The sequence below is a fragment of the Camellia sinensis genome, unplaced genomic scaffold, assembly GCF_055761805.1.
Source record: "Camellia sinensis isolate YWXY unplaced genomic scaffold, ASM5576180v1 Unanchor6, whole genome shotgun sequence".
Classification (NCBI taxonomy): Eukaryota; Viridiplantae; Streptophyta; class Magnoliopsida; order Ericales; family Theaceae; genus Camellia; species Camellia sinensis.
The window spans coordinates 9,056,309-9,074,141 of record NW_028129474.1 but is presented as its reverse complement, the minus strand read 5'-3'; the positions used below and the strand labels follow the sequence as shown (position 1 = coordinate 9,074,141).

The 17,833-nt window shown below is 48.4% G+C and overlaps 1 protein-coding gene across 1 annotated transcript; it reads left to right on the top strand.

Moving 5' to 3' along the window:
* The first annotated feature begins 5,937 nt into the window (after positions 1-5,937).
* Positions 5,938-7,386, top strand: LOC145818231 (uncharacterized). Its single transcript, XM_082912862.1, has 3 exons — positions 5,938-6,515; positions 6,596-6,694; positions 6,903-7,386. Exons 1-3 carry the CDS (start codon positions 6,111-6,113, stop codon positions 7,320-7,322), a joined length of 924 nt encoding a protein of 307 aa, XP_082768988.1. The 5' UTR covers positions 5,938-6,110; the 3' UTR covers positions 7,323-7,386.
* The last annotated feature ends 10,447 nt before the right edge of the window (positions 7,387-17,833 follow it).

Sequence of the window (17,833 nt, the reverse complement as noted above, 5' to 3'; positions counted from 1 at the left end):
ATAGCTATGCCAAACATGCACAATATGGACATGCAATGCAAAGACAGAAGCTAGACAGTCCCGAAAAAGGCACTTTCACAGTTATAAACATGGCCAAACAGCAAGCATAGGTATGGCAAAACTAGCATGCAAGAATAGGGGTCAAGAGAGGGGTAATGAAGCAAGTGGTATAAGCAAAATCCAAACTGAAAAACTTCCTTCTACAACATTGAAGAGGGACTAAAAATATGAATGTTCACAGTATATGGAAAGCCTCGAATCAATATACAAACATGCTAAAAAAAAGCACAAGATTGAGGCTCAAAAGGTGCTATAACATGAAGTATACAAAATAATCACCAAACAGCCAAAGACCCTTAATAAAACATGTAGAATGGGCCAAAATAGGACTATTTCCAGAACTGTAAAATGGCCAAAAACAAAAGCATGATAGGCTAACTAAACATGCAAGAATGGGGAATAAAAGAGAGATATAACATGAAGTGGCATATGGAAGTCCCAAACCATGAAAGCACCTAAATGAAACATGAAGAATGGACCAAAATAAGCACTTTTTCAGAACTGTAAAATGGCCAAAAACAAAAGCATGGTAGGCTGCCATTGCATGCAAGAATGGGGAATAAAAGAGGAGTATAAAGGTAAGTACAACATGGAAGTCGCAAATGGTGTTGAGCCCTTCTTTAATGTTGAAGAGGGGCTGAAAATAAGCCTAATATCAGTTTACAACATGCTCAAAAACAGATTACTCATGGGCCAAAAATAGCATGCAATATTATGACATATAAGAGGATCAATGAAGCAAGTGCATCATGGAGGGCTCAAACAGGGTTGAGCCCTTAATGAAAAGTGAAAATTAGCTCAAAAGAGTGCCCCTTTTAGTTAGGGCCGGAGCTTGAAACAAAAAGCATGTGGGGCTTACAAATGGATCAAGAAAAAGGGTCAAAGAGGAGAAATGTCACTCACCCTTGAAGACTAAAGCTTTTGTTGCTTCTTGGATCAATTTGCAGCTCCTTTAGCCTTTGAGAAGCCTTCCTTGTTGCTGGAAATGAGGTGGTGGTGGTAGAGCTTGGTGGTGTAGAAGAAATGGTGATTAGGGACTTGGAAGTTTTCAAGGAAATGAGAGGGATAAAGATGGTTTTGTGTATGGAAGCTTGAAGACAAATTTTTCTAACCCCTACAAGTGAAGCCACCAGCTGGTTATAAGGGCCAAAAAGGGGGTGTAAAGGTCGGGGAAAAGGAGAGCAACTTTCCCCCACAAAATATCCCCCGGATAAAGATATTTTCTGGGGGATAAAGCTCCACAGCTGTAAAGTGCACAGTGCAAGAAACTCGGCTGGCCAGTTACTTTTGCTCCAGGTGGCCGGCCGGCCACACCCCCTAGCCGGCCGGCTAGGGGTCAAAAGGGTCAAGCAGATTTAGTGGCCGGCCACCAACTGATGGTGTCCTCCTATCTGTGTACAACACAACCCTGTGGTTAAAAGTCCAAGAAAGTGGGTCCAAGGGGTTCAACATTAGCTCGGAAAGAGGGGTTCAAAAGGGTCAGGTGGAATTACTGGCCGGCCACCAACTTTTAGGGTCCTCTCATGTGTGTACATCACAAATATGTGGTTCAAAGTTCAAGAATGTGGGCCCAAGGTGTTCAACATTAGCTCGGAAGGAGGGGGTCAAAAGGGTCAAGTAACATTAATGGCCGGCCACCAACTTTTAGGGTCCTCCCATGTGTGTACATCACAAATATGTGGTTCAAAGTTCAAGAATGTGGGCCCAAGGTGTTCAACATTAGCCCGGAAGTGTGAAAAACGGGCGCCGGAGGGCGTCGGAGGATGTATAACTGGTTGCTGCAACAATTGCTAGCCTCCCACCCTTCAGTGACCTCCCCGGTGATAAAACAGAGGTACCTGCCAAAAATGAACGAAAACCGTTGCAAAACGAATGCTCGGGGACCAAAACGCGCAGTTCGAGGTCCCGAAAATGGGCTGTTAAGCACCGAAAGTGGCATTCGGCCACGAAGTGGGTTTCTCAGACCCCAGTGTCCCTCAAAAGGGAGCAAATAAGGAGTATGCCAAAAATTAGAGCAAACGGAGATGGTTAAGCGGTCCCGAACCGAGGCACACGACCAACGGTCCCGAAAAATCGGAAACCGGACTCCGAAATGGGCAAAATGGCCTACGGCCACAAAATGCAGCCCACGGACATTGAGAGATGGTCTACTGGATCTCTCCCTCCCCTCAGGAAAAGAAACAGAGAAAACCGAGTCTGGTTCGCAAACCGAGACAAGGCACAGAAGAGGGTTCGGAAGTCCGGAGGCAGGGCTCACGGCCGTGACTCTGAAGCTTCTGAACAAGCACATTATGTAGTATCACCAAGCTCTCAATCAGTGACATCTGAGTCTTAAGGTCGGTCAAAAATGGGGTGTCTACAGTTGCCCCTCTTTGACAGAACTCGGAAGTCACAAGTGACGGGAGTGAATGTCAAAGCCCAGAGACGACCCATTTTTGACAAGGCCGAAGACTTAGACAAACAGGCAGGATAAACAAAGATGTGCCCGCAGGCATGCCCGCAGGCAGGGGGCAAAATGCAAATGATATGCAAGAAGCCGAACATAATTCAATGATCATGCACATGCAGCAAGCTGTAACTAGGCAAATATTCGCAAATAGATGCAACAGATTTAAGCAAGAATGCAAAGCAACAACTACATTTCATGCAGTTAAGAATGCGGAGGATTATTCAATCCCCGCCACATCTCACACGGAGAAGATACGATACCTGCGCGATTCGTCTGGTCGCACCAGCCTCAATTGAACCGTACATACAATATCGTGCCTGCAAAAGAGAGAAATTGCAACAAGTACAATATGCTACCAACATATATTTAATGTGATTCTGGAAGTTTGACACACGCAGTGCCGGCAAGTGAATGCATCGCAATGCAAGAGTGGAACATGCGTGACAACGCATGCCCAAGTATAGAGATATGCCAATATCAAGAAATGTGCACGTTAATGCAGGTATGCTCATGAGAATGCAAGACAATGTGACACGAGCATGAATCAGGGTGCCCGTTTGTCATGAAACAACGAGTACGGAAACGCGTGTTTCGGCGAAGGTAACTCAATTACGGCCTCTGACCCACTTCCTGGAAGGGCTACAACTCATTCAAAAAGGATACACTTTGATTTCGATGAATGATGATGAGACACATGTCAGATCTTGAAGCCGAAGTTCCGACGGAGCAAATTCGCGACCGGAAGTGTACTTTTCTAGAACTTTTTCAGGTCCCGGGAACTCCGATCTTCCTCAAAATTTGCAGAGAGCTATGTGGGCATGTGGGGGATATGGCCGGCCGTTTATCTTCCCAGGGGGAGGTGGCCAACCGGTTTTCCATAAAGCAAATAGCTGGCCGGCCAGTTTTCCAAAAAGCAGATAGCTGGCCGGCTAGAAAAGAGGGTCGGCCGGCCATATGCCCAAATTCGGGGGCATTTTGGTATTTTCACCTCCTTTTTGATGCTCCTTCAATCCAAGACTTGGGGCCTATATATTGCAGCCGAGATCCCTTCCTTTCTTGCCTCCTACAACACTTTCTTCTCCAGATCTGAGTTTCATACGCGTTTTCCAACGCCCCGCGTAAATTGTTTTCGCAAAAATATTCAGTTTCAAGCACTTTGAAGCGATTAAATTTCGGTTTCGGAGCTTCTTTTCGCATTTTCGCCACTTGAGGTAAGTTTGTCTCAATATTTGGAAGATTTTCTCGGGAGTTGACTTTTGTTGACTTTTTCTAATTTCGGCTCATTTTCGCTCATTTTTGCTCCCTTTGCAGATCTTCTGAAAATGGCGGGTAATTCTCCCCACGGCGGAGGTTTTCCAGGTGCTGGAGATGATTTTGATCCCATGACCCTACCCCCGAGGTCCCGACCTTTTATTCCCGGGAGGTACCGTCCGCTAGCACATGTCCTCCCTCGTGCTGTCTTCCGTCACTTTACTAGCTTTGACGAGCGAGCACCCGGGGATCTGCTTCTCCGAGAGCCGGAGCATCATCTCTCTCATGAGGCCCGAGAGGTATTTACTTCATTTTCTGTATTTTTCGTACATTTCGCACCTTTGCCATGCTTGAACATGCAGTTTAGCTTATGACATAGTACTTTGCTTGCATCCTGAACATGTAGTTTCAACACTCGAATTTCTGAACACTCGGCTCATTAATTAATTGCGAACGCACAGTACACATTAGTTAAGAGGCGAACACACGGCTCAAACAATGATTTGTCGAACACACAGCCCGAATTCGAAAGTGAACACACAGCCCACACTTTAAATTTTCTGAACACGCAGCCCAGATTAGAATAGTGAACACGCAGCCCACACTGATTGAAAGTTGAACACGCAGCCCAAACTTCAAATTTTCTGAACACGCAGCCCAGATTAAATAGTGAACACGCAGCCCACACTGATAGAAAGTTGAACACGCAGCCCAAACTTCAAATTTTCTGAACACGCAGCCCAGATTAAATAGTGAACACGCAGCCCACACTGATAGAAAGTTGAACACGCAGCCCAAACTTCAAATTTTCTGAACACGCAGCCCAGATTAAATAGTGAACACGCAGCCCACACTGATAGAAAGTTGAACACGCAGCCCAAACTTCAAATTTTCTGAACACGCAGCCCAGGTTAGAATTTGCATGTAGCTTATTTCACTTCATCGGCATACAGCCCATTTCATCTCATTGGCACACAGCCCATTCATCTCATTGGCACACAGCCCATTTCATCTCATCGGCACACAGCCCATTTCATCTCATCGGCACACAGCCCATTTCATCTCATTGGCACACAGCCCATTCATTTCATTATTGACACATGTATTCATTCTGAATGCAGGTTGGTTCCCACAGTGTGCGGGGGTATGGTTCCACCATCGCGCGGGACTGGTACGCTGAGCTCCCGGAGGGTGTCCGAGACTTAGTAGACTTGGCAGGGTTCGGGCCTTTCTGCGTCGGGTTGTCACGTTGTCTTGCCAGGAGGACACTGATGGCAGCCTTGGTAGAGAGATGGTGGGACACCACCAACTCCTTTCATTTCTCTGCCACTGGAGACATGACCATGACGCCCCTAGACTTCGCTGTGTTGACTGGCTTAGACATAGGAGGTTGGTCCATCTCCTATGATGAGGATATGGGCGAGTGGGAGGCCGCTTGGATGTATCTATTGGGGGCTCGCCCGCCTGTTGACAGGGTTTCTGGGAGAGTCCGATACACTTGGTTCTCTTCCCACTTCCAGCGGGCGGAGATGGTGCCCGAGACTCCTGAAGAGATAGAGCAGTATGCCCGTGGTTTCCTTATGTTCCTCTTCGGGACTACCCTGTTCGCCGATAGAGGGAACACAGTCGGGTTATATCTGCTGAGCGCTCTGGTTGACCTATCACAGGTCCATCGATATGACTGGGGTGGCGCCGGCCTGGCTACCCTTTACTTTTATATGAGCGCGACCTCCCGTGGGCGGGGCGATTTACTTGGCGGCTACTGGAGAGCCTGGGAGGTACTTTTCTGTCCTCTTTATTTACATTTCTGCTCTTCATTACTTGTACATTGCACTCACAGCGCACTTTTACAGTCTGTATTTTGCTCTCAGCATTTCGTACTTACATTCTGCACTGCTTTTCTCAGCTATGGGTCTATGTATACTTCCCATCATTAGCCCCAGAGTTGGAGGTGGCAGGGGTTCCCATCACCCCATATTTACTGGTGTTCGAGGGCCCGCACCGGCCGAGACCCCGAGAGACCCTCCTTTACTTGCGACAGTACTTTGACACTGTGCGACATTCAGAGGTACTTCAGAACTTTCAGTTCCTTTCATTTTCATCTTTGATTTGCTCTGTATATTCTCGATTTCTGATTGGTTTATGCATTTATCATCCGCAGATCACATGGCAGCCCTGGGTGTCCCTGGGTGATGGTCTCCGACTTCAGTATACCGGAGGGTCAGACATCTCCCAGTATAGGGTCCTGCTTGAAGGGCCGGTTGGCAGGGCATGGTTCCTGGGGGAACGCTTTCTGCGCCAGGTATGGGGGTATCTTTCTCAGGATCCTCCCGCAGTACCCCCAGTCAGTATGCGGACTGCTGACAGGCTCTCTTACTCGGAGGTAGTCGACGCCATGCTGGGTAGTGATGCGTTACTATATATTGAGGAGGGGGACTACGCCACTTACCGTCACATATATTTGATGCCTCCATTGACGGGAGCTCGTATCCCGATGATGAGGCCTGCCGGTATGTCATCCTCGGGCCAGGCTCGGGCTCGGGCTGCAGACGCCCCTTCTACTAGCAGGGCTGGTACATCTAGAGGTGGGAGTAGACCGGTTCCTCCGGTTCCGTCGACTTATCCTCATCCTGGATGGCCAGATATGCCGACTGAGTTGATGGCGTGGCAGTATGGGGCTATCTCTCCGACCCCGATCCCACTAGAGCCTCCGATGCCCAGTGATCGATACGCCATTGATCCTGACTCACCGCTGGTATGCTCCACTGTTTTTCATTCATCATTCAGATGTTTAGACATTTTTGTTCACTGATGATTATGAACTCATTTTTGCAGCCACCGCGAGGGTACATGGAGGAGGTGGTTGGACTGGTGGCCACACTCGAGGGCATGGTCCTGCGGAGGGAGGCACAGTTGTCTGTTGCGGGCATTCAGGTACCCTTCAGTTTTCTGGCATTTATCATACTTCTGATGACATGCTGATTTCTACTGCATCGATAGACTACTTGTGTAGAGCACATCTGACACACACCCCACTTGGACACTGCATTTACATGCACCCACTTCACGTAGCCTTTGCTTGTATCTGCATCAGATGTATATATTTGGACTGATGTATTTGAATTGAACTCTTTGTTTTCAGATGCCTTCATGGTCCGGTCAGCCACAGGCCAGGCCACCTGGGCCTCCTTGGGGAGCTGGGCCATCTGGGCCTTTTCAGGGAGTTGGGTCACCCGGGCCTTTTCAGGGGGCGGGGTCATCTCGGCCTTCCCGAGGAGCCGGGCCATCTAGGCCTTTTCGAGGAGCTCGAGGAGGGCCTGTCCGCAGACGCAGGGCTCACGTTGTGGAGGTGGAGCCTGATGAGGAGGAGGAGGAGGCTACCGATCGTCAGTCAGAGACATCTGCTGAGGAGGGGGGCTCCGGTTTTGGCTCAGGGAACAGAGGCGAGGCTGAGGGGGATCCTGAGGATGACAGCTCCGACTCAGATGGTGATGATGGTGCGGAGGTTGTCCCGCAGAAGAGGATGAGGAGTGCTTCTCGTTCCCGCTCCCGAGGACATTGATGTTGCTATTTCCTGCTTTATTTTTCTTTTTGCTAGTAGTTTGTAGAACTTTGCACATTGTTAGGCAGTTTTATTTTTTGTAAAACTTGTACCTTTGTTTGTTGTAAAGCATGATGGAATGAAATAGCTTTTGAAAAGGTGTTTGTATTTTAAACTTTTAGCATCGTATCGCATCATTTATTTCGCACAAAAATGAAATTGAAAGGAAATGTGCATTGTGTAATCACCAAGTCAGGTAGTGAACCGACGCAACAAACTAAGCAACTCAACTTACTAAGACATAACAAGACCTTAGGAAGTTTACAACTCAATAAGCAAAATGCAACAACGTTGACAACGCAAATAAACAAGACTTTAACAAAGATTGTTTAAACAGAGAACAATGGCTCAAAAACACGAAACACGTCCGCTCGACAAACAACTCGATAAGCAAAACAACAACTCGATAAACAAAACTCAACAACAACAGAGTGTACTTCTGACGATCTGGGCACCGGAACGCATCCGAAATGAAGGCCTTTGACTCTCCCGTTGCATGGAAATGCTTGAAACTTTCCTCAAAGGGTAAAACAGGGCTAAGGGGATACACTGCAGCATTGCCGGCCACCTTTGGGAGCCGGCCGGCCATTTTTGTGGAGAGAGACAGCTGGCCGGCCAGTTTTGTAAATAGTAAATGGCTGGCCAGCCAGAAAAGGTGGCCGGCCAGCCACTCAGTCCTGCAGCCACCTGGTTTTTGACATGTGTCCCCGTGAATAGTGTTTTTCCTTCTATAAAAGCCTCAACTTCGGGAACATTCATTCCATCTTAGTTTTAGACAAAGATGGAGGCGTTTCTCGCAGAAAATGTCACATCTTGGATCTCTTCTCTAGATGGCTCGGAAAAGCTGAATTTTCGGGGTTTCGGCTTGAATGCACTATTCACGCTGAGCCGTACTCCGCTACAGTTTCCTTTTCTCCATGCCGCGGTAAGGCTCTGGAATCCAGTGACGCATGTTTTTAGCTTTGGCGGCCAAGAGATGTGTCCCACTTTCGAAGATTTTCAGGTTTTGATGGAGTCTGAATGCTCTGAAGTGATCTTGCCTCAGCTCCGTTTTGGCCACGCCCAGGCTTTAGGGCGGATGTGTGGGCTCACGGCGCATGATGCTCGATCTCTGATCTGCAGTGGGGAACTGGACATCCTCGGCTTGATCCATCGTTTTTTCGACGCCGGTGACCGCGACAACCATTATTGGCAGGGTTTCCGGCAACACGCCCTCTGCTTATGTTTGTTGTCTCACTTTCTGCTTTCCTCGGGCTTCGGCGGGGCTAGCATTCGCCTGATTGAAGTCGCCCAAGGTTTGAGAGAAGGAAAGAGCTGTATTGCCATGACCTTGGCCGAGACACTGATGGGCTTAGATTCTGTCTATCGCCGGGAGGCGACTAGGTTTGCTGGGAGTCCACTGCTGCTGCAGGTAATGTTTCCCACCCGACCTTACATATATATTTGCTCACATCACTCGACCCTCAGGCTCGGTTTTTCTCAGAAAACCCTTGTCTTACTTTTCTCTCATCGTACATCTCTCTGTTCTTTATTCTCTCATTTTCCATCCCTCCCCCAGGTATGGTTAATGGACAAGTTGCAGGTTGTGGACTCTTGCCCGACCTATTCAGCTCGAGGCTACTTCTTTCGGCAGTGCCTAGTCAATGCTTTTGACGAAAGGTGGTGGTTCGATTGGATGTGCAATTTGTCCGCACACGGCATTGCTTGGCGTTGTCCTTGGCTCAACCTCCCAGTAATGAGCTATAGTATGTCCCGGCTGATTGGGATCCAATTGATTGGTCTAACCCATTGCGTATTCTATTTTCCGTTCCGGTTCCTACGTCAGTTTGGTCATGATCAGACCTGCCCACCGGAGGGGATTGAGTACCCAGCCGCTTTCCCAGTCCGGGGTGCACAGCTTGCCTGATATGCCACGGCATGGAGGACTAGAGAGCTCCTGGCCCCTGCTTCAACTTTCAGTTGCACTTTGTCCGATGAGTGCTTGGATTGGCTCAATGAGGAGGCACAGGTTGGGCCTAGCTTGGCATCAGATGCTTCGTCCAGCTCTGGGAGGGGACGCAGAGATACTTGATTCAACTATGCCCCAAATTTATTGCTTATTTAGCGTTTTCAAGTTTTCTTTATGAATGTACCAAAAAAAGCAACCTCGATTGTAATGCAAGAGCAGGAGAACTCTATTTTGAAATCAATGAAATTGAAGGTTATGGTACTGAAAATTTTCCGCTTAGGGTCCAAAAATGGTCTTAGTCGTAAAAAGATTAATTTGAACAAAGTCAACTTTTATTAAAACTTTTCAAAACTATTTTCGATGTGGATCAGAACTGGACACGCCGAAGATCTGTCACTGAGATGCACAACCCCAGATCCCTGCAACTGGAAAGTTGCCCCTAGTCTGAAGAACAATGCGGCACTTCATAGCAACGGAAAGTTGCCCCTAGTCTGAGTAACTTTGCACCGTCGCGGCAACGGAAAGTTGCCCCTAGTTTGAACAGCACTGTACCGGAGATCACGATAAATGCTGATGGATAAAGATGACTGAGATGATCAAAATGGACAGAGTTGATCGGGCAAAAGTTTATGGCTGAACTTCAAGGTGAAGTTGCCTACGTATCCCAAAGATGGGAATCAAGCCTTACGTAGTTCAGGCTGAGGTTCACTCGAGTATTTTCACTCTCCTTTTGCGCTCTAATTTTTGCCAAGGCCGCCCTTTGCGGGTTTTCAACCTTGCGAGCTCAGTTTTTATATTTTCTATTTTTTTTGTGCTCTGACTTTTGCCTAGGTCGCCCTTTCGGGTTTTCGGCCTAGCGAGCCTCTCAAGGATAGTATTTCTTCAACTTGTCCATATTGATCGGTTGTGAGAACTCCAAGCCATCTAGATCCATCAGAACCACAGCCCCACCTGACCAGATAGCGTTGATGATGTAAGGACCAGTCCAATTAGGTTTGAACTTGCCCCTTGGGTCGTGGATGGGAGCTCGGTTATCTTTGAGCACCAAATCTCCTTCTTTCAGATTCCTGGACTTAACCTTCTTGTTGAAAGCCCGGGCAATTCTGCGTTGATAGCCCTGGATGTGGTACAGTGCTTTCAGTCTTCTTTCATCAAAGAGCATGAGTTCTTCGAATCTGCTTTGCTGCCAATCTGCTTCGGCTATCTGCCATTCAGCCAATACTCGTAACGACGGAACCTCAATCTCAATGGGTAGAACAGCCTCCATTCCATAGACCAATGAATATGGAGTTGCTCCAGTAGAAGTCCTGATTGAAGTCCTGTAGCCCCACAGAGCAAATGGCAGCTTGTCTGGCCAATCCCGATAGGTTCCCACCATCTTCAGCAGTATATGCTTGATATTCTTGTTGGCGGCCTCAACCGCTCCGTTGGTCTGCGGCCGGTATGTAGATGACTTATGGAAAGCCACATTGTATTTCTCCAACAAGTCTATCACTTCTTTCTTGAAGTGGGAACCATTATCTGAAATTATCTCGTTTGGCACCCCGTAGCGACAGATGATGTTGTTTCTGATGAACTTTGCGACGTGCGACGCCTTCAACACCGCGTATGATTGGGCCTCGACCCACTTTGTGAAATAATCTATCGCTACTAGGATACACTCATGCCCGTTTGACCCCTTCGGGGTAACAGCTCCGATCACATCAATTCCCCAGACTGAAAAAGGCCATGGTGAAGTCATGTTGTACAGCTTTGACGGCGGGATGTTCATGCGGTTTGCATGAATTTGACACTTGTGGCATCGCCGAACAAAACTAATACAATCCTCCTCCATGGTTGACCAGTAGTAGCCCTGTCTGAGGATCTTTCTGGCCAGCATTACTCCATTCATGTGTGCACCGCACTCCCCCCCATGGATGGCTTCCATCAGGCGTTTCGACTCTTCAGCTTCTACACAGAGCTTATGCATTCCCAGATGACCCCTTTTGTACAGCTTTCCCCCGCAGATAATGAACTGAGCAGCCATTCTTCTGATGGCCCTCTTATCTTTGGCATTTGCCCCTAGTGGATATGTCTCCTTTTCCAAGAAGTTCCAGATGTCGTAATACCAGGGGTTGCCGTCTTGAACCTCATCTATGGCGGAAATTGACTCGTATGCCGGCACGAACTTCTGATCAATAATGACTGGACGCATCCGGACTCCGGACGGGATGTCTATCATAGAAGATAGAGTTGCTAGTGAATCTGCGAACCTGTTGTTCTCTCTTATGAGGTGGGTGAAATTTAGCTTCTCAAACCGAGGAATTAACAAATCGAAGGTTTGGTGGTAGATTATCATCCTTTCCTCCTTGACTTTCCAATCTCCTTTCGCTTGAGACACAACAAGGTTTGAGTCCCCAATGACGTCCAACCGTCTTGCCCCTAGTTCCAGGGCTGCTTCCAAGCCAGCAATACATGCCTCATACTCTGCTTCATTGTTGGAAAATTTGAACCGGAGCTTGAATGCTAAAGGGATACTGGAATCATCAGGCGCTATCAGCAACACCCCTATCCCATACCCATACTGGTTTGACGCTCCGTCAAAGTACATCATCCAAGTTTCATCTTCGACGTGCAGAATGGCTTTATCTGGGAATAGATACTCAACCGCTTCATCCCCCTCAACCGGGTGGTCGGCAAGGAACTCCGCTACCGCTCTCCCTTTTACTGACTTGCGCGTTACATACTTCAAATCAAATTCGGAGAGCAACAGCAGCCAACGAGCTAGCCTACCCGTAAGTGCTGGTTTCTCGAAAAGATATTTGATGGGATCTAAACGCGAAACCAACATTACAGAGTGAGCTAACAGGTAGTGCCGCAGCTTCCTGGTTGCCCATACCAAGGCCAAACAAGCCTTCTCCAGCGGTGTATAGCGGGTCTCGTAATCCAGCATCTTTTTGCTCAGATAGTAGATGGCCCTTTCCACTTTGTCTTCTGACTCCTGCGCGAGCATACAGCCCATGGTAGTCTCAGTTACCGAAAGATACAATATCAACGGTCTCCCCGGCTCTGGTGGTGACAACACGGGCGGGTTCTGTAGATATTCTTTGATCTGCTCAAAAGCTGCTTGACATCGGCCGTCCCATTGGAATTTCTTTCCTTTCTTCAGGAGACCAAAAAGTGGTTCACAAGTCAAGGTTAATTTAGAAATAAACCGTCTTATGAATTGCACTTTACCCAGAAAGCCTCGCACCTCCTTTTCAGTCCTTGGTGGTGGCATTTCTAAGATAGCCTTGATTTTGGAAGGGTCGACCTCGATGCCCCTTTGTGTAATCAGAAATCCTAGCATCTTCCCTGCTGTAACACCAAACGTGCATTTCTGGAGATTCAGTCGCAGCCGAAACTCTTTGATCCTTTGAAAGAATTTTTGTAAGGCGGTGTAGTGGCCCTCTCTTTCTTTGGACTTGACAATCATGTCGTCCACATACACTTCGACCTCTTTATGGATCATATCATGCAATATTGTAGTTGCTGCCCGTTGATACGTAGCTCCAGCATTTTTCAACCCGAATGGCATCACTCTATAACAATATGTACCCCACGGGGTAGTGAACGCAGTCTTCTCCCGGTCTTCGGGTGCCATTACTATCTGATTATAGCCTGAGAAACCATCCATAAACGAAAGCAAGGCGTGTCCTGCCGTGAAGTCCACCAATTCGTCAATGTGTGGCAAGGGAAAGTCGTCCTTCGGACTGGCCCTGTTCAAATCTCTGAAGTCTACACAGACCCGAATTCTGCCGTCCTTCTTTGGCACCGGAACAATGTTGGCCAACCAAGTTGGATATTCAGATACCAGCAGGAACCCTGCGTCAATTTGCTTGGTGACCTCTTCCTTAATTTTGAGGGCCCAGTCCGGGCGAATCCTTCTGAGTTTCTGTTTGACAGGGCGGGCCTCGGGATCAAGAGGGATCCGGTGCTGTACAATCTCAGGATCGATTCCAGGCATGTCTTCGTAGGACCACGCGAAAACATCTTTGAAATCTTTTAATAAAGTGACTAAGCGCTCGCGCTCCTCTGAAGACAACGTGGACCCGATCTGGACCAGCCGCGGGTCCTTCTCAGTACCAACATTCACAGTAGTGATTTCGTCCATTAAAGGTTTAACAAATCTTTCCTGCTCTTGATCAATTAACCGTTGCAAAACTGGGGGAATTTCTCCCTCGTTGTTTTCATCAAAATTTTGAAAATCCTGATTTAAGCAATAAATCAAAGGCACAGAAAAATACTCGGAAACCACATCCACATCATTCTCATTAAATATTTCCAAGCCGTCAGATTCCTCTATTACAACAGACTCAAAAGAAAATGAAAATGACGACCTAGACAGGACTGTGGCATCCGGGTTATCACCCCCAGGAATACCGAACTCAGACTCAATCGAGCTGGAATCTGATTCCGACGCACAAGATTCGGTGGAATCAGATTCCGGCTCACTACCTGACCCAGAACTGCTAGATAAAAAGCCTTCTTCATATTGCCAGATGAGAGAAGGTGCGATAGATGCATCTAAGATCGGCGCTGGAAAGCCCGCAGCTATTTCATCTCCAATCATAGAAACCGAAGAGTTATCCCCCAAGCACTCTTGGCCGATCGGAGGATCTGATAGTAGACTCGCCAGTGCTACCCCCATTTCAAGCTCTGTGCTCTCAGGATCCACTGCTTCACATTGCTCAACCTCAGTTGGTGGGTCTGTCTGCGCTTCGGCAACGTCATCCCCAGATAATTGTATGTCGAAGAAGATTTCAAAACCAGGCACGCGCTTCCCCTCCGCGTTTAGCCATGGCTCCGGGAAGCCGCAGAATGGAAAATCTTCCCCCTCTCGGACGAAACGTTCATTTAGGGTACCCCAGATGGGCCTGTGCATTAACTCAAATGGCTTCCTGGCCTTCTTTGCTCTAGCCCTTCCGGCCATTTCTTTTCCTTTCCTCACCCAGTCTTCTTTGGTGGGCAGATAACCCAGTCCAAAGGCGTGAGGGTTGTGTGGCACTTCGGCCAACACTGAGACGCCCTTCCGGCCGCTTCTCCCTAATCCCATCCCGGGGGTATGTTTTAGCTTGTTCATGAGGTAGATAGATTGAGCACTAACGTACATACCCTCATTCACAGCCATACTCCGTGCCGTGCTCGATCTCCAAGACAGGTGTGGACACCTCCGGCGGCGGATGGATTGATGAATTCCCAAAACGATCGCTACCCCTTTCCCGTGAGGGTACTTTAGCATCTGATGTAGAGTGGAAGAGACTGCTTTGACCTGGTGCAACCACGGTCGCCCCAAACGTAGGTTAAAGGTTGCAGGAACGTCCAAGATATGAAATTCGATACTATGTTGTCCTAGACCAACCTTGGTTTGAATTTTAACAGTCCCCATCACTTCTCTGCTGGTATTGTCGTATGCTCTGATCACTTGGGTGGTTGGGACGAAGTCCACGGGTTTCAACCCGATTGCATATGCCGTTCTGGTTGGGCAGACATTAATCGCAAACCCGGTATCAACAAGTACCACCGGTATCCACTTATCTCTACATTCCACAGAAATATAGAGAGGTTTGTTATGACTTGTGCCCTCAGGCGGTAGTTCCTTGTCCGAAAAGGTTAATGCCGGGGAACCTCCTCCCGGAAAAACCAGCCCAACCAGCTGTTCAGGCGTGGTGTCTATGGAGAGTTTGGACTTGTCCATAGTAGATAGGACAACTTCTCTATGTACTCGTGATGCCATTAGCAGTCCCCAGATGGAGATGTCTGCTTGTATCTTCTTTAATTGTTTCAGCACAGCTTCCTCTTCAATCTGCTTCTCCTTCTGTTTCTCCACTTCTCTATCCTTCCCGGATGCCTCGGGTTGGTCCAGGTGTGGGGGTTTGAAGTACCGCCCACTTCTTGTCATATGGTCAACCTCATCGAGGTACCAAGTGTCATCCGGTTGATTATTTCCCCAGTCTTCATCCGTGTGGGCAAGACATAAGTCATCGTCTTCCCACCACATTCCATCGGCAGCCAACAGACACCTGTCTGGCTCCGGTTTAGTTGTACTCGCAGTATTCCCTGTCCACATGCTCGCAGCATTCTCTATCTTTGTGCACACAGCACTTTCAGTCCCCTCAGGGCCTTTAGCTTTCCTAATTCTCTCAGCCTCCTCAAACTTCTCTCATTCCAGCTGCATCAGTACAGCTGTTTGTTCAACAATTCCCGTATCCATAATGCCCATGTCTCGAGCGGAATTCTTAGCACCGGCGCTCTCCGGCGATATAACTTGACTTTCGGCCATTCCGGCCACAACTGATACTTCTGCCCCTGCCGGGCTCTGTTCTGGTTGGGCTTCCCCCACTGCATCTGGTTGATCCTCGAGCCATCCAGTGGCCTCCGCTGATCCCTCATAATCGTACCAATTGATTGACGCATCCCCCAGTTCCTGGTCATCGAGAAATTGCTGGTTGGCAAAGTCCTCCTCTACGGCTGTCAGATCATCTGCCCATAGCCCAGATCCATCCCCCCGGATCATGCATAGCTCTCCTGTCTCTGGCAATTCTATACCTAGCCTAATTTGGCTCGTTGATAGGATGTACTAGCTTGGATCATAGGCTCCCCCAGCAAAATTCTGTCCAGTCACAGATTCAACAATCTCATTCTCTCCCAAAATCTGCCCTGCCCTGTCTTCGACGGTCACCACCATCGGTTCTGGTTGGGTTTTAGAGATGTCCACCATGCACAAGAAGTCAGTGCAATCGGGAAGGAGCACCTCCGGCTTGGGTAGGTGGGTGGGCGTAATATAGATGCTAGGATCGTAAGATGCGACCCCAGTCTGGATAAAATTAATTCTTTTGGGAGGGGGGGTTGGTTATGTGGTGGGAGAGGGTTGGTTGTGACATTGGGTTTATCAGGAGGCGCGATCACCAGTTTGTCAATAAGATCTTGGATCTCATGACGCAATCTGTAACAACGGTCGGTGTCGTGACCGTGTTGTTGGTGATATGCGCAGTACTTTGCTGGGTCATAAGAGGGGGGAAGTGGATTCGGTAATGGCTTTGGCTCCAGGGGTTTTAAATGATTTTTCCTGATCAATATTCCCAGAACTTTGGTCAGGGGCATATATAGTGGGGTAAAGGTTCTTTGGCCTCGCGGTTGGAATCTATTGGTTTGTGTGTTGCTTCCGGACACGCCGGAGAAGGGTGTGGCAGTCATGGGCCTTGGAGGGGGAGGGGGAGTAGTGGTGACCATACGAACTTCCGAGGCTCTCGTATTTGCAGCGCCACTCGGGCCGCATTGTTGTTACGGTTGAAGGTCCTCCTCGGTTGTTCCCTGTCGTGGTCAAACAGACCTTGTTTCATTGCGTCTTCGATTTGCACCCCCATCTCATGTAAATCTGCGAAAGTAGGGAAGGGGACTACAATCATTCTCTGCATCAACTTTGGGTGGAGATTGCGCACAATCATCCGGATTTGATCTTTGTCAGTGGGCCTTAAAGTCATTATTGACGCCTTTGCCCTCCATCGGATCACAAAGTCCGAGAAAGTTTCCTTGGGCTCTTGCCTTGTCGTTTCGAGATCACGGGTTGTGATCTCGATCTGAGTGTTGTATGAATATTGCGCGACAAAGGCCTCAGCCATCTAATCCCAATTCTTCTTCACTTCATCTTGTAACTTTGCGTACCAGTGGGCGGCCACACCCGACAGGGTTTGACCGAATAGTGAAAGCTTCTGTGGTCGTGTTAGGCCCATTGGCCGCAAGATGTCTGCAAATAGTCGGAGATGGACCATGGGGTCGCCGGACCCGTCAAAGCGGTCGATTTGTGGCATTTTGAACCTATCGGGGAGTGTTACGGCCTCCTCGGTATATCCGTCTTCGATATCCGGCATAGCCTTGACCCCTTGGGATTTCTTGAAGAGCTTCTCCAATTTGCTCAATTTCAGAGCTGTATGATCAACCTCGAACTCGAAGGGGGAGTCGGGGCGATTGGGTGCATGGACCTTGGACAGTTGTGGTGGAAGCGGGGGCGGAGCTGGCCCCGTTGGAAGATTCGTGTCCTCTTGTAAATTTTGGACATTCGGCAGGGTATTCTGGGCATTTTGTGGGGCGTTCTGAACAGTAGGTGCCTGCTCAGGTAATGGAGCCCCTGCCGGAGGAGGGATTTGGTGTGAAGCAGATGCTGTATTCTGTTGTTGCAGTCTGGTAATCAGCTCGGCTTGCTGGGTCATAATTTCGGCCTGCTTCTTAGCGAGTTCATCTCGGCGAACGGCATCCTGCTGCATGGCCCGCATGGTTTCCTGCATTTGGCGCATCATCTCCTCAACTCCTGTTGGTGCCGTCATACTGTTTTGATTTGTCTGAACTACTGGCAGATCTGTCTCAATGGGGATCTCAATCCGACTGTCCACTGATGGGGAAACCACTGTTCTGGTGATCTCTGTTCAGATACACTGCGCCTTTTCTGCTTCCTTCTGGTAATAGGGGGTAGAGAATGGAACACTGGCTGTCCGTCGATTAGATCCTC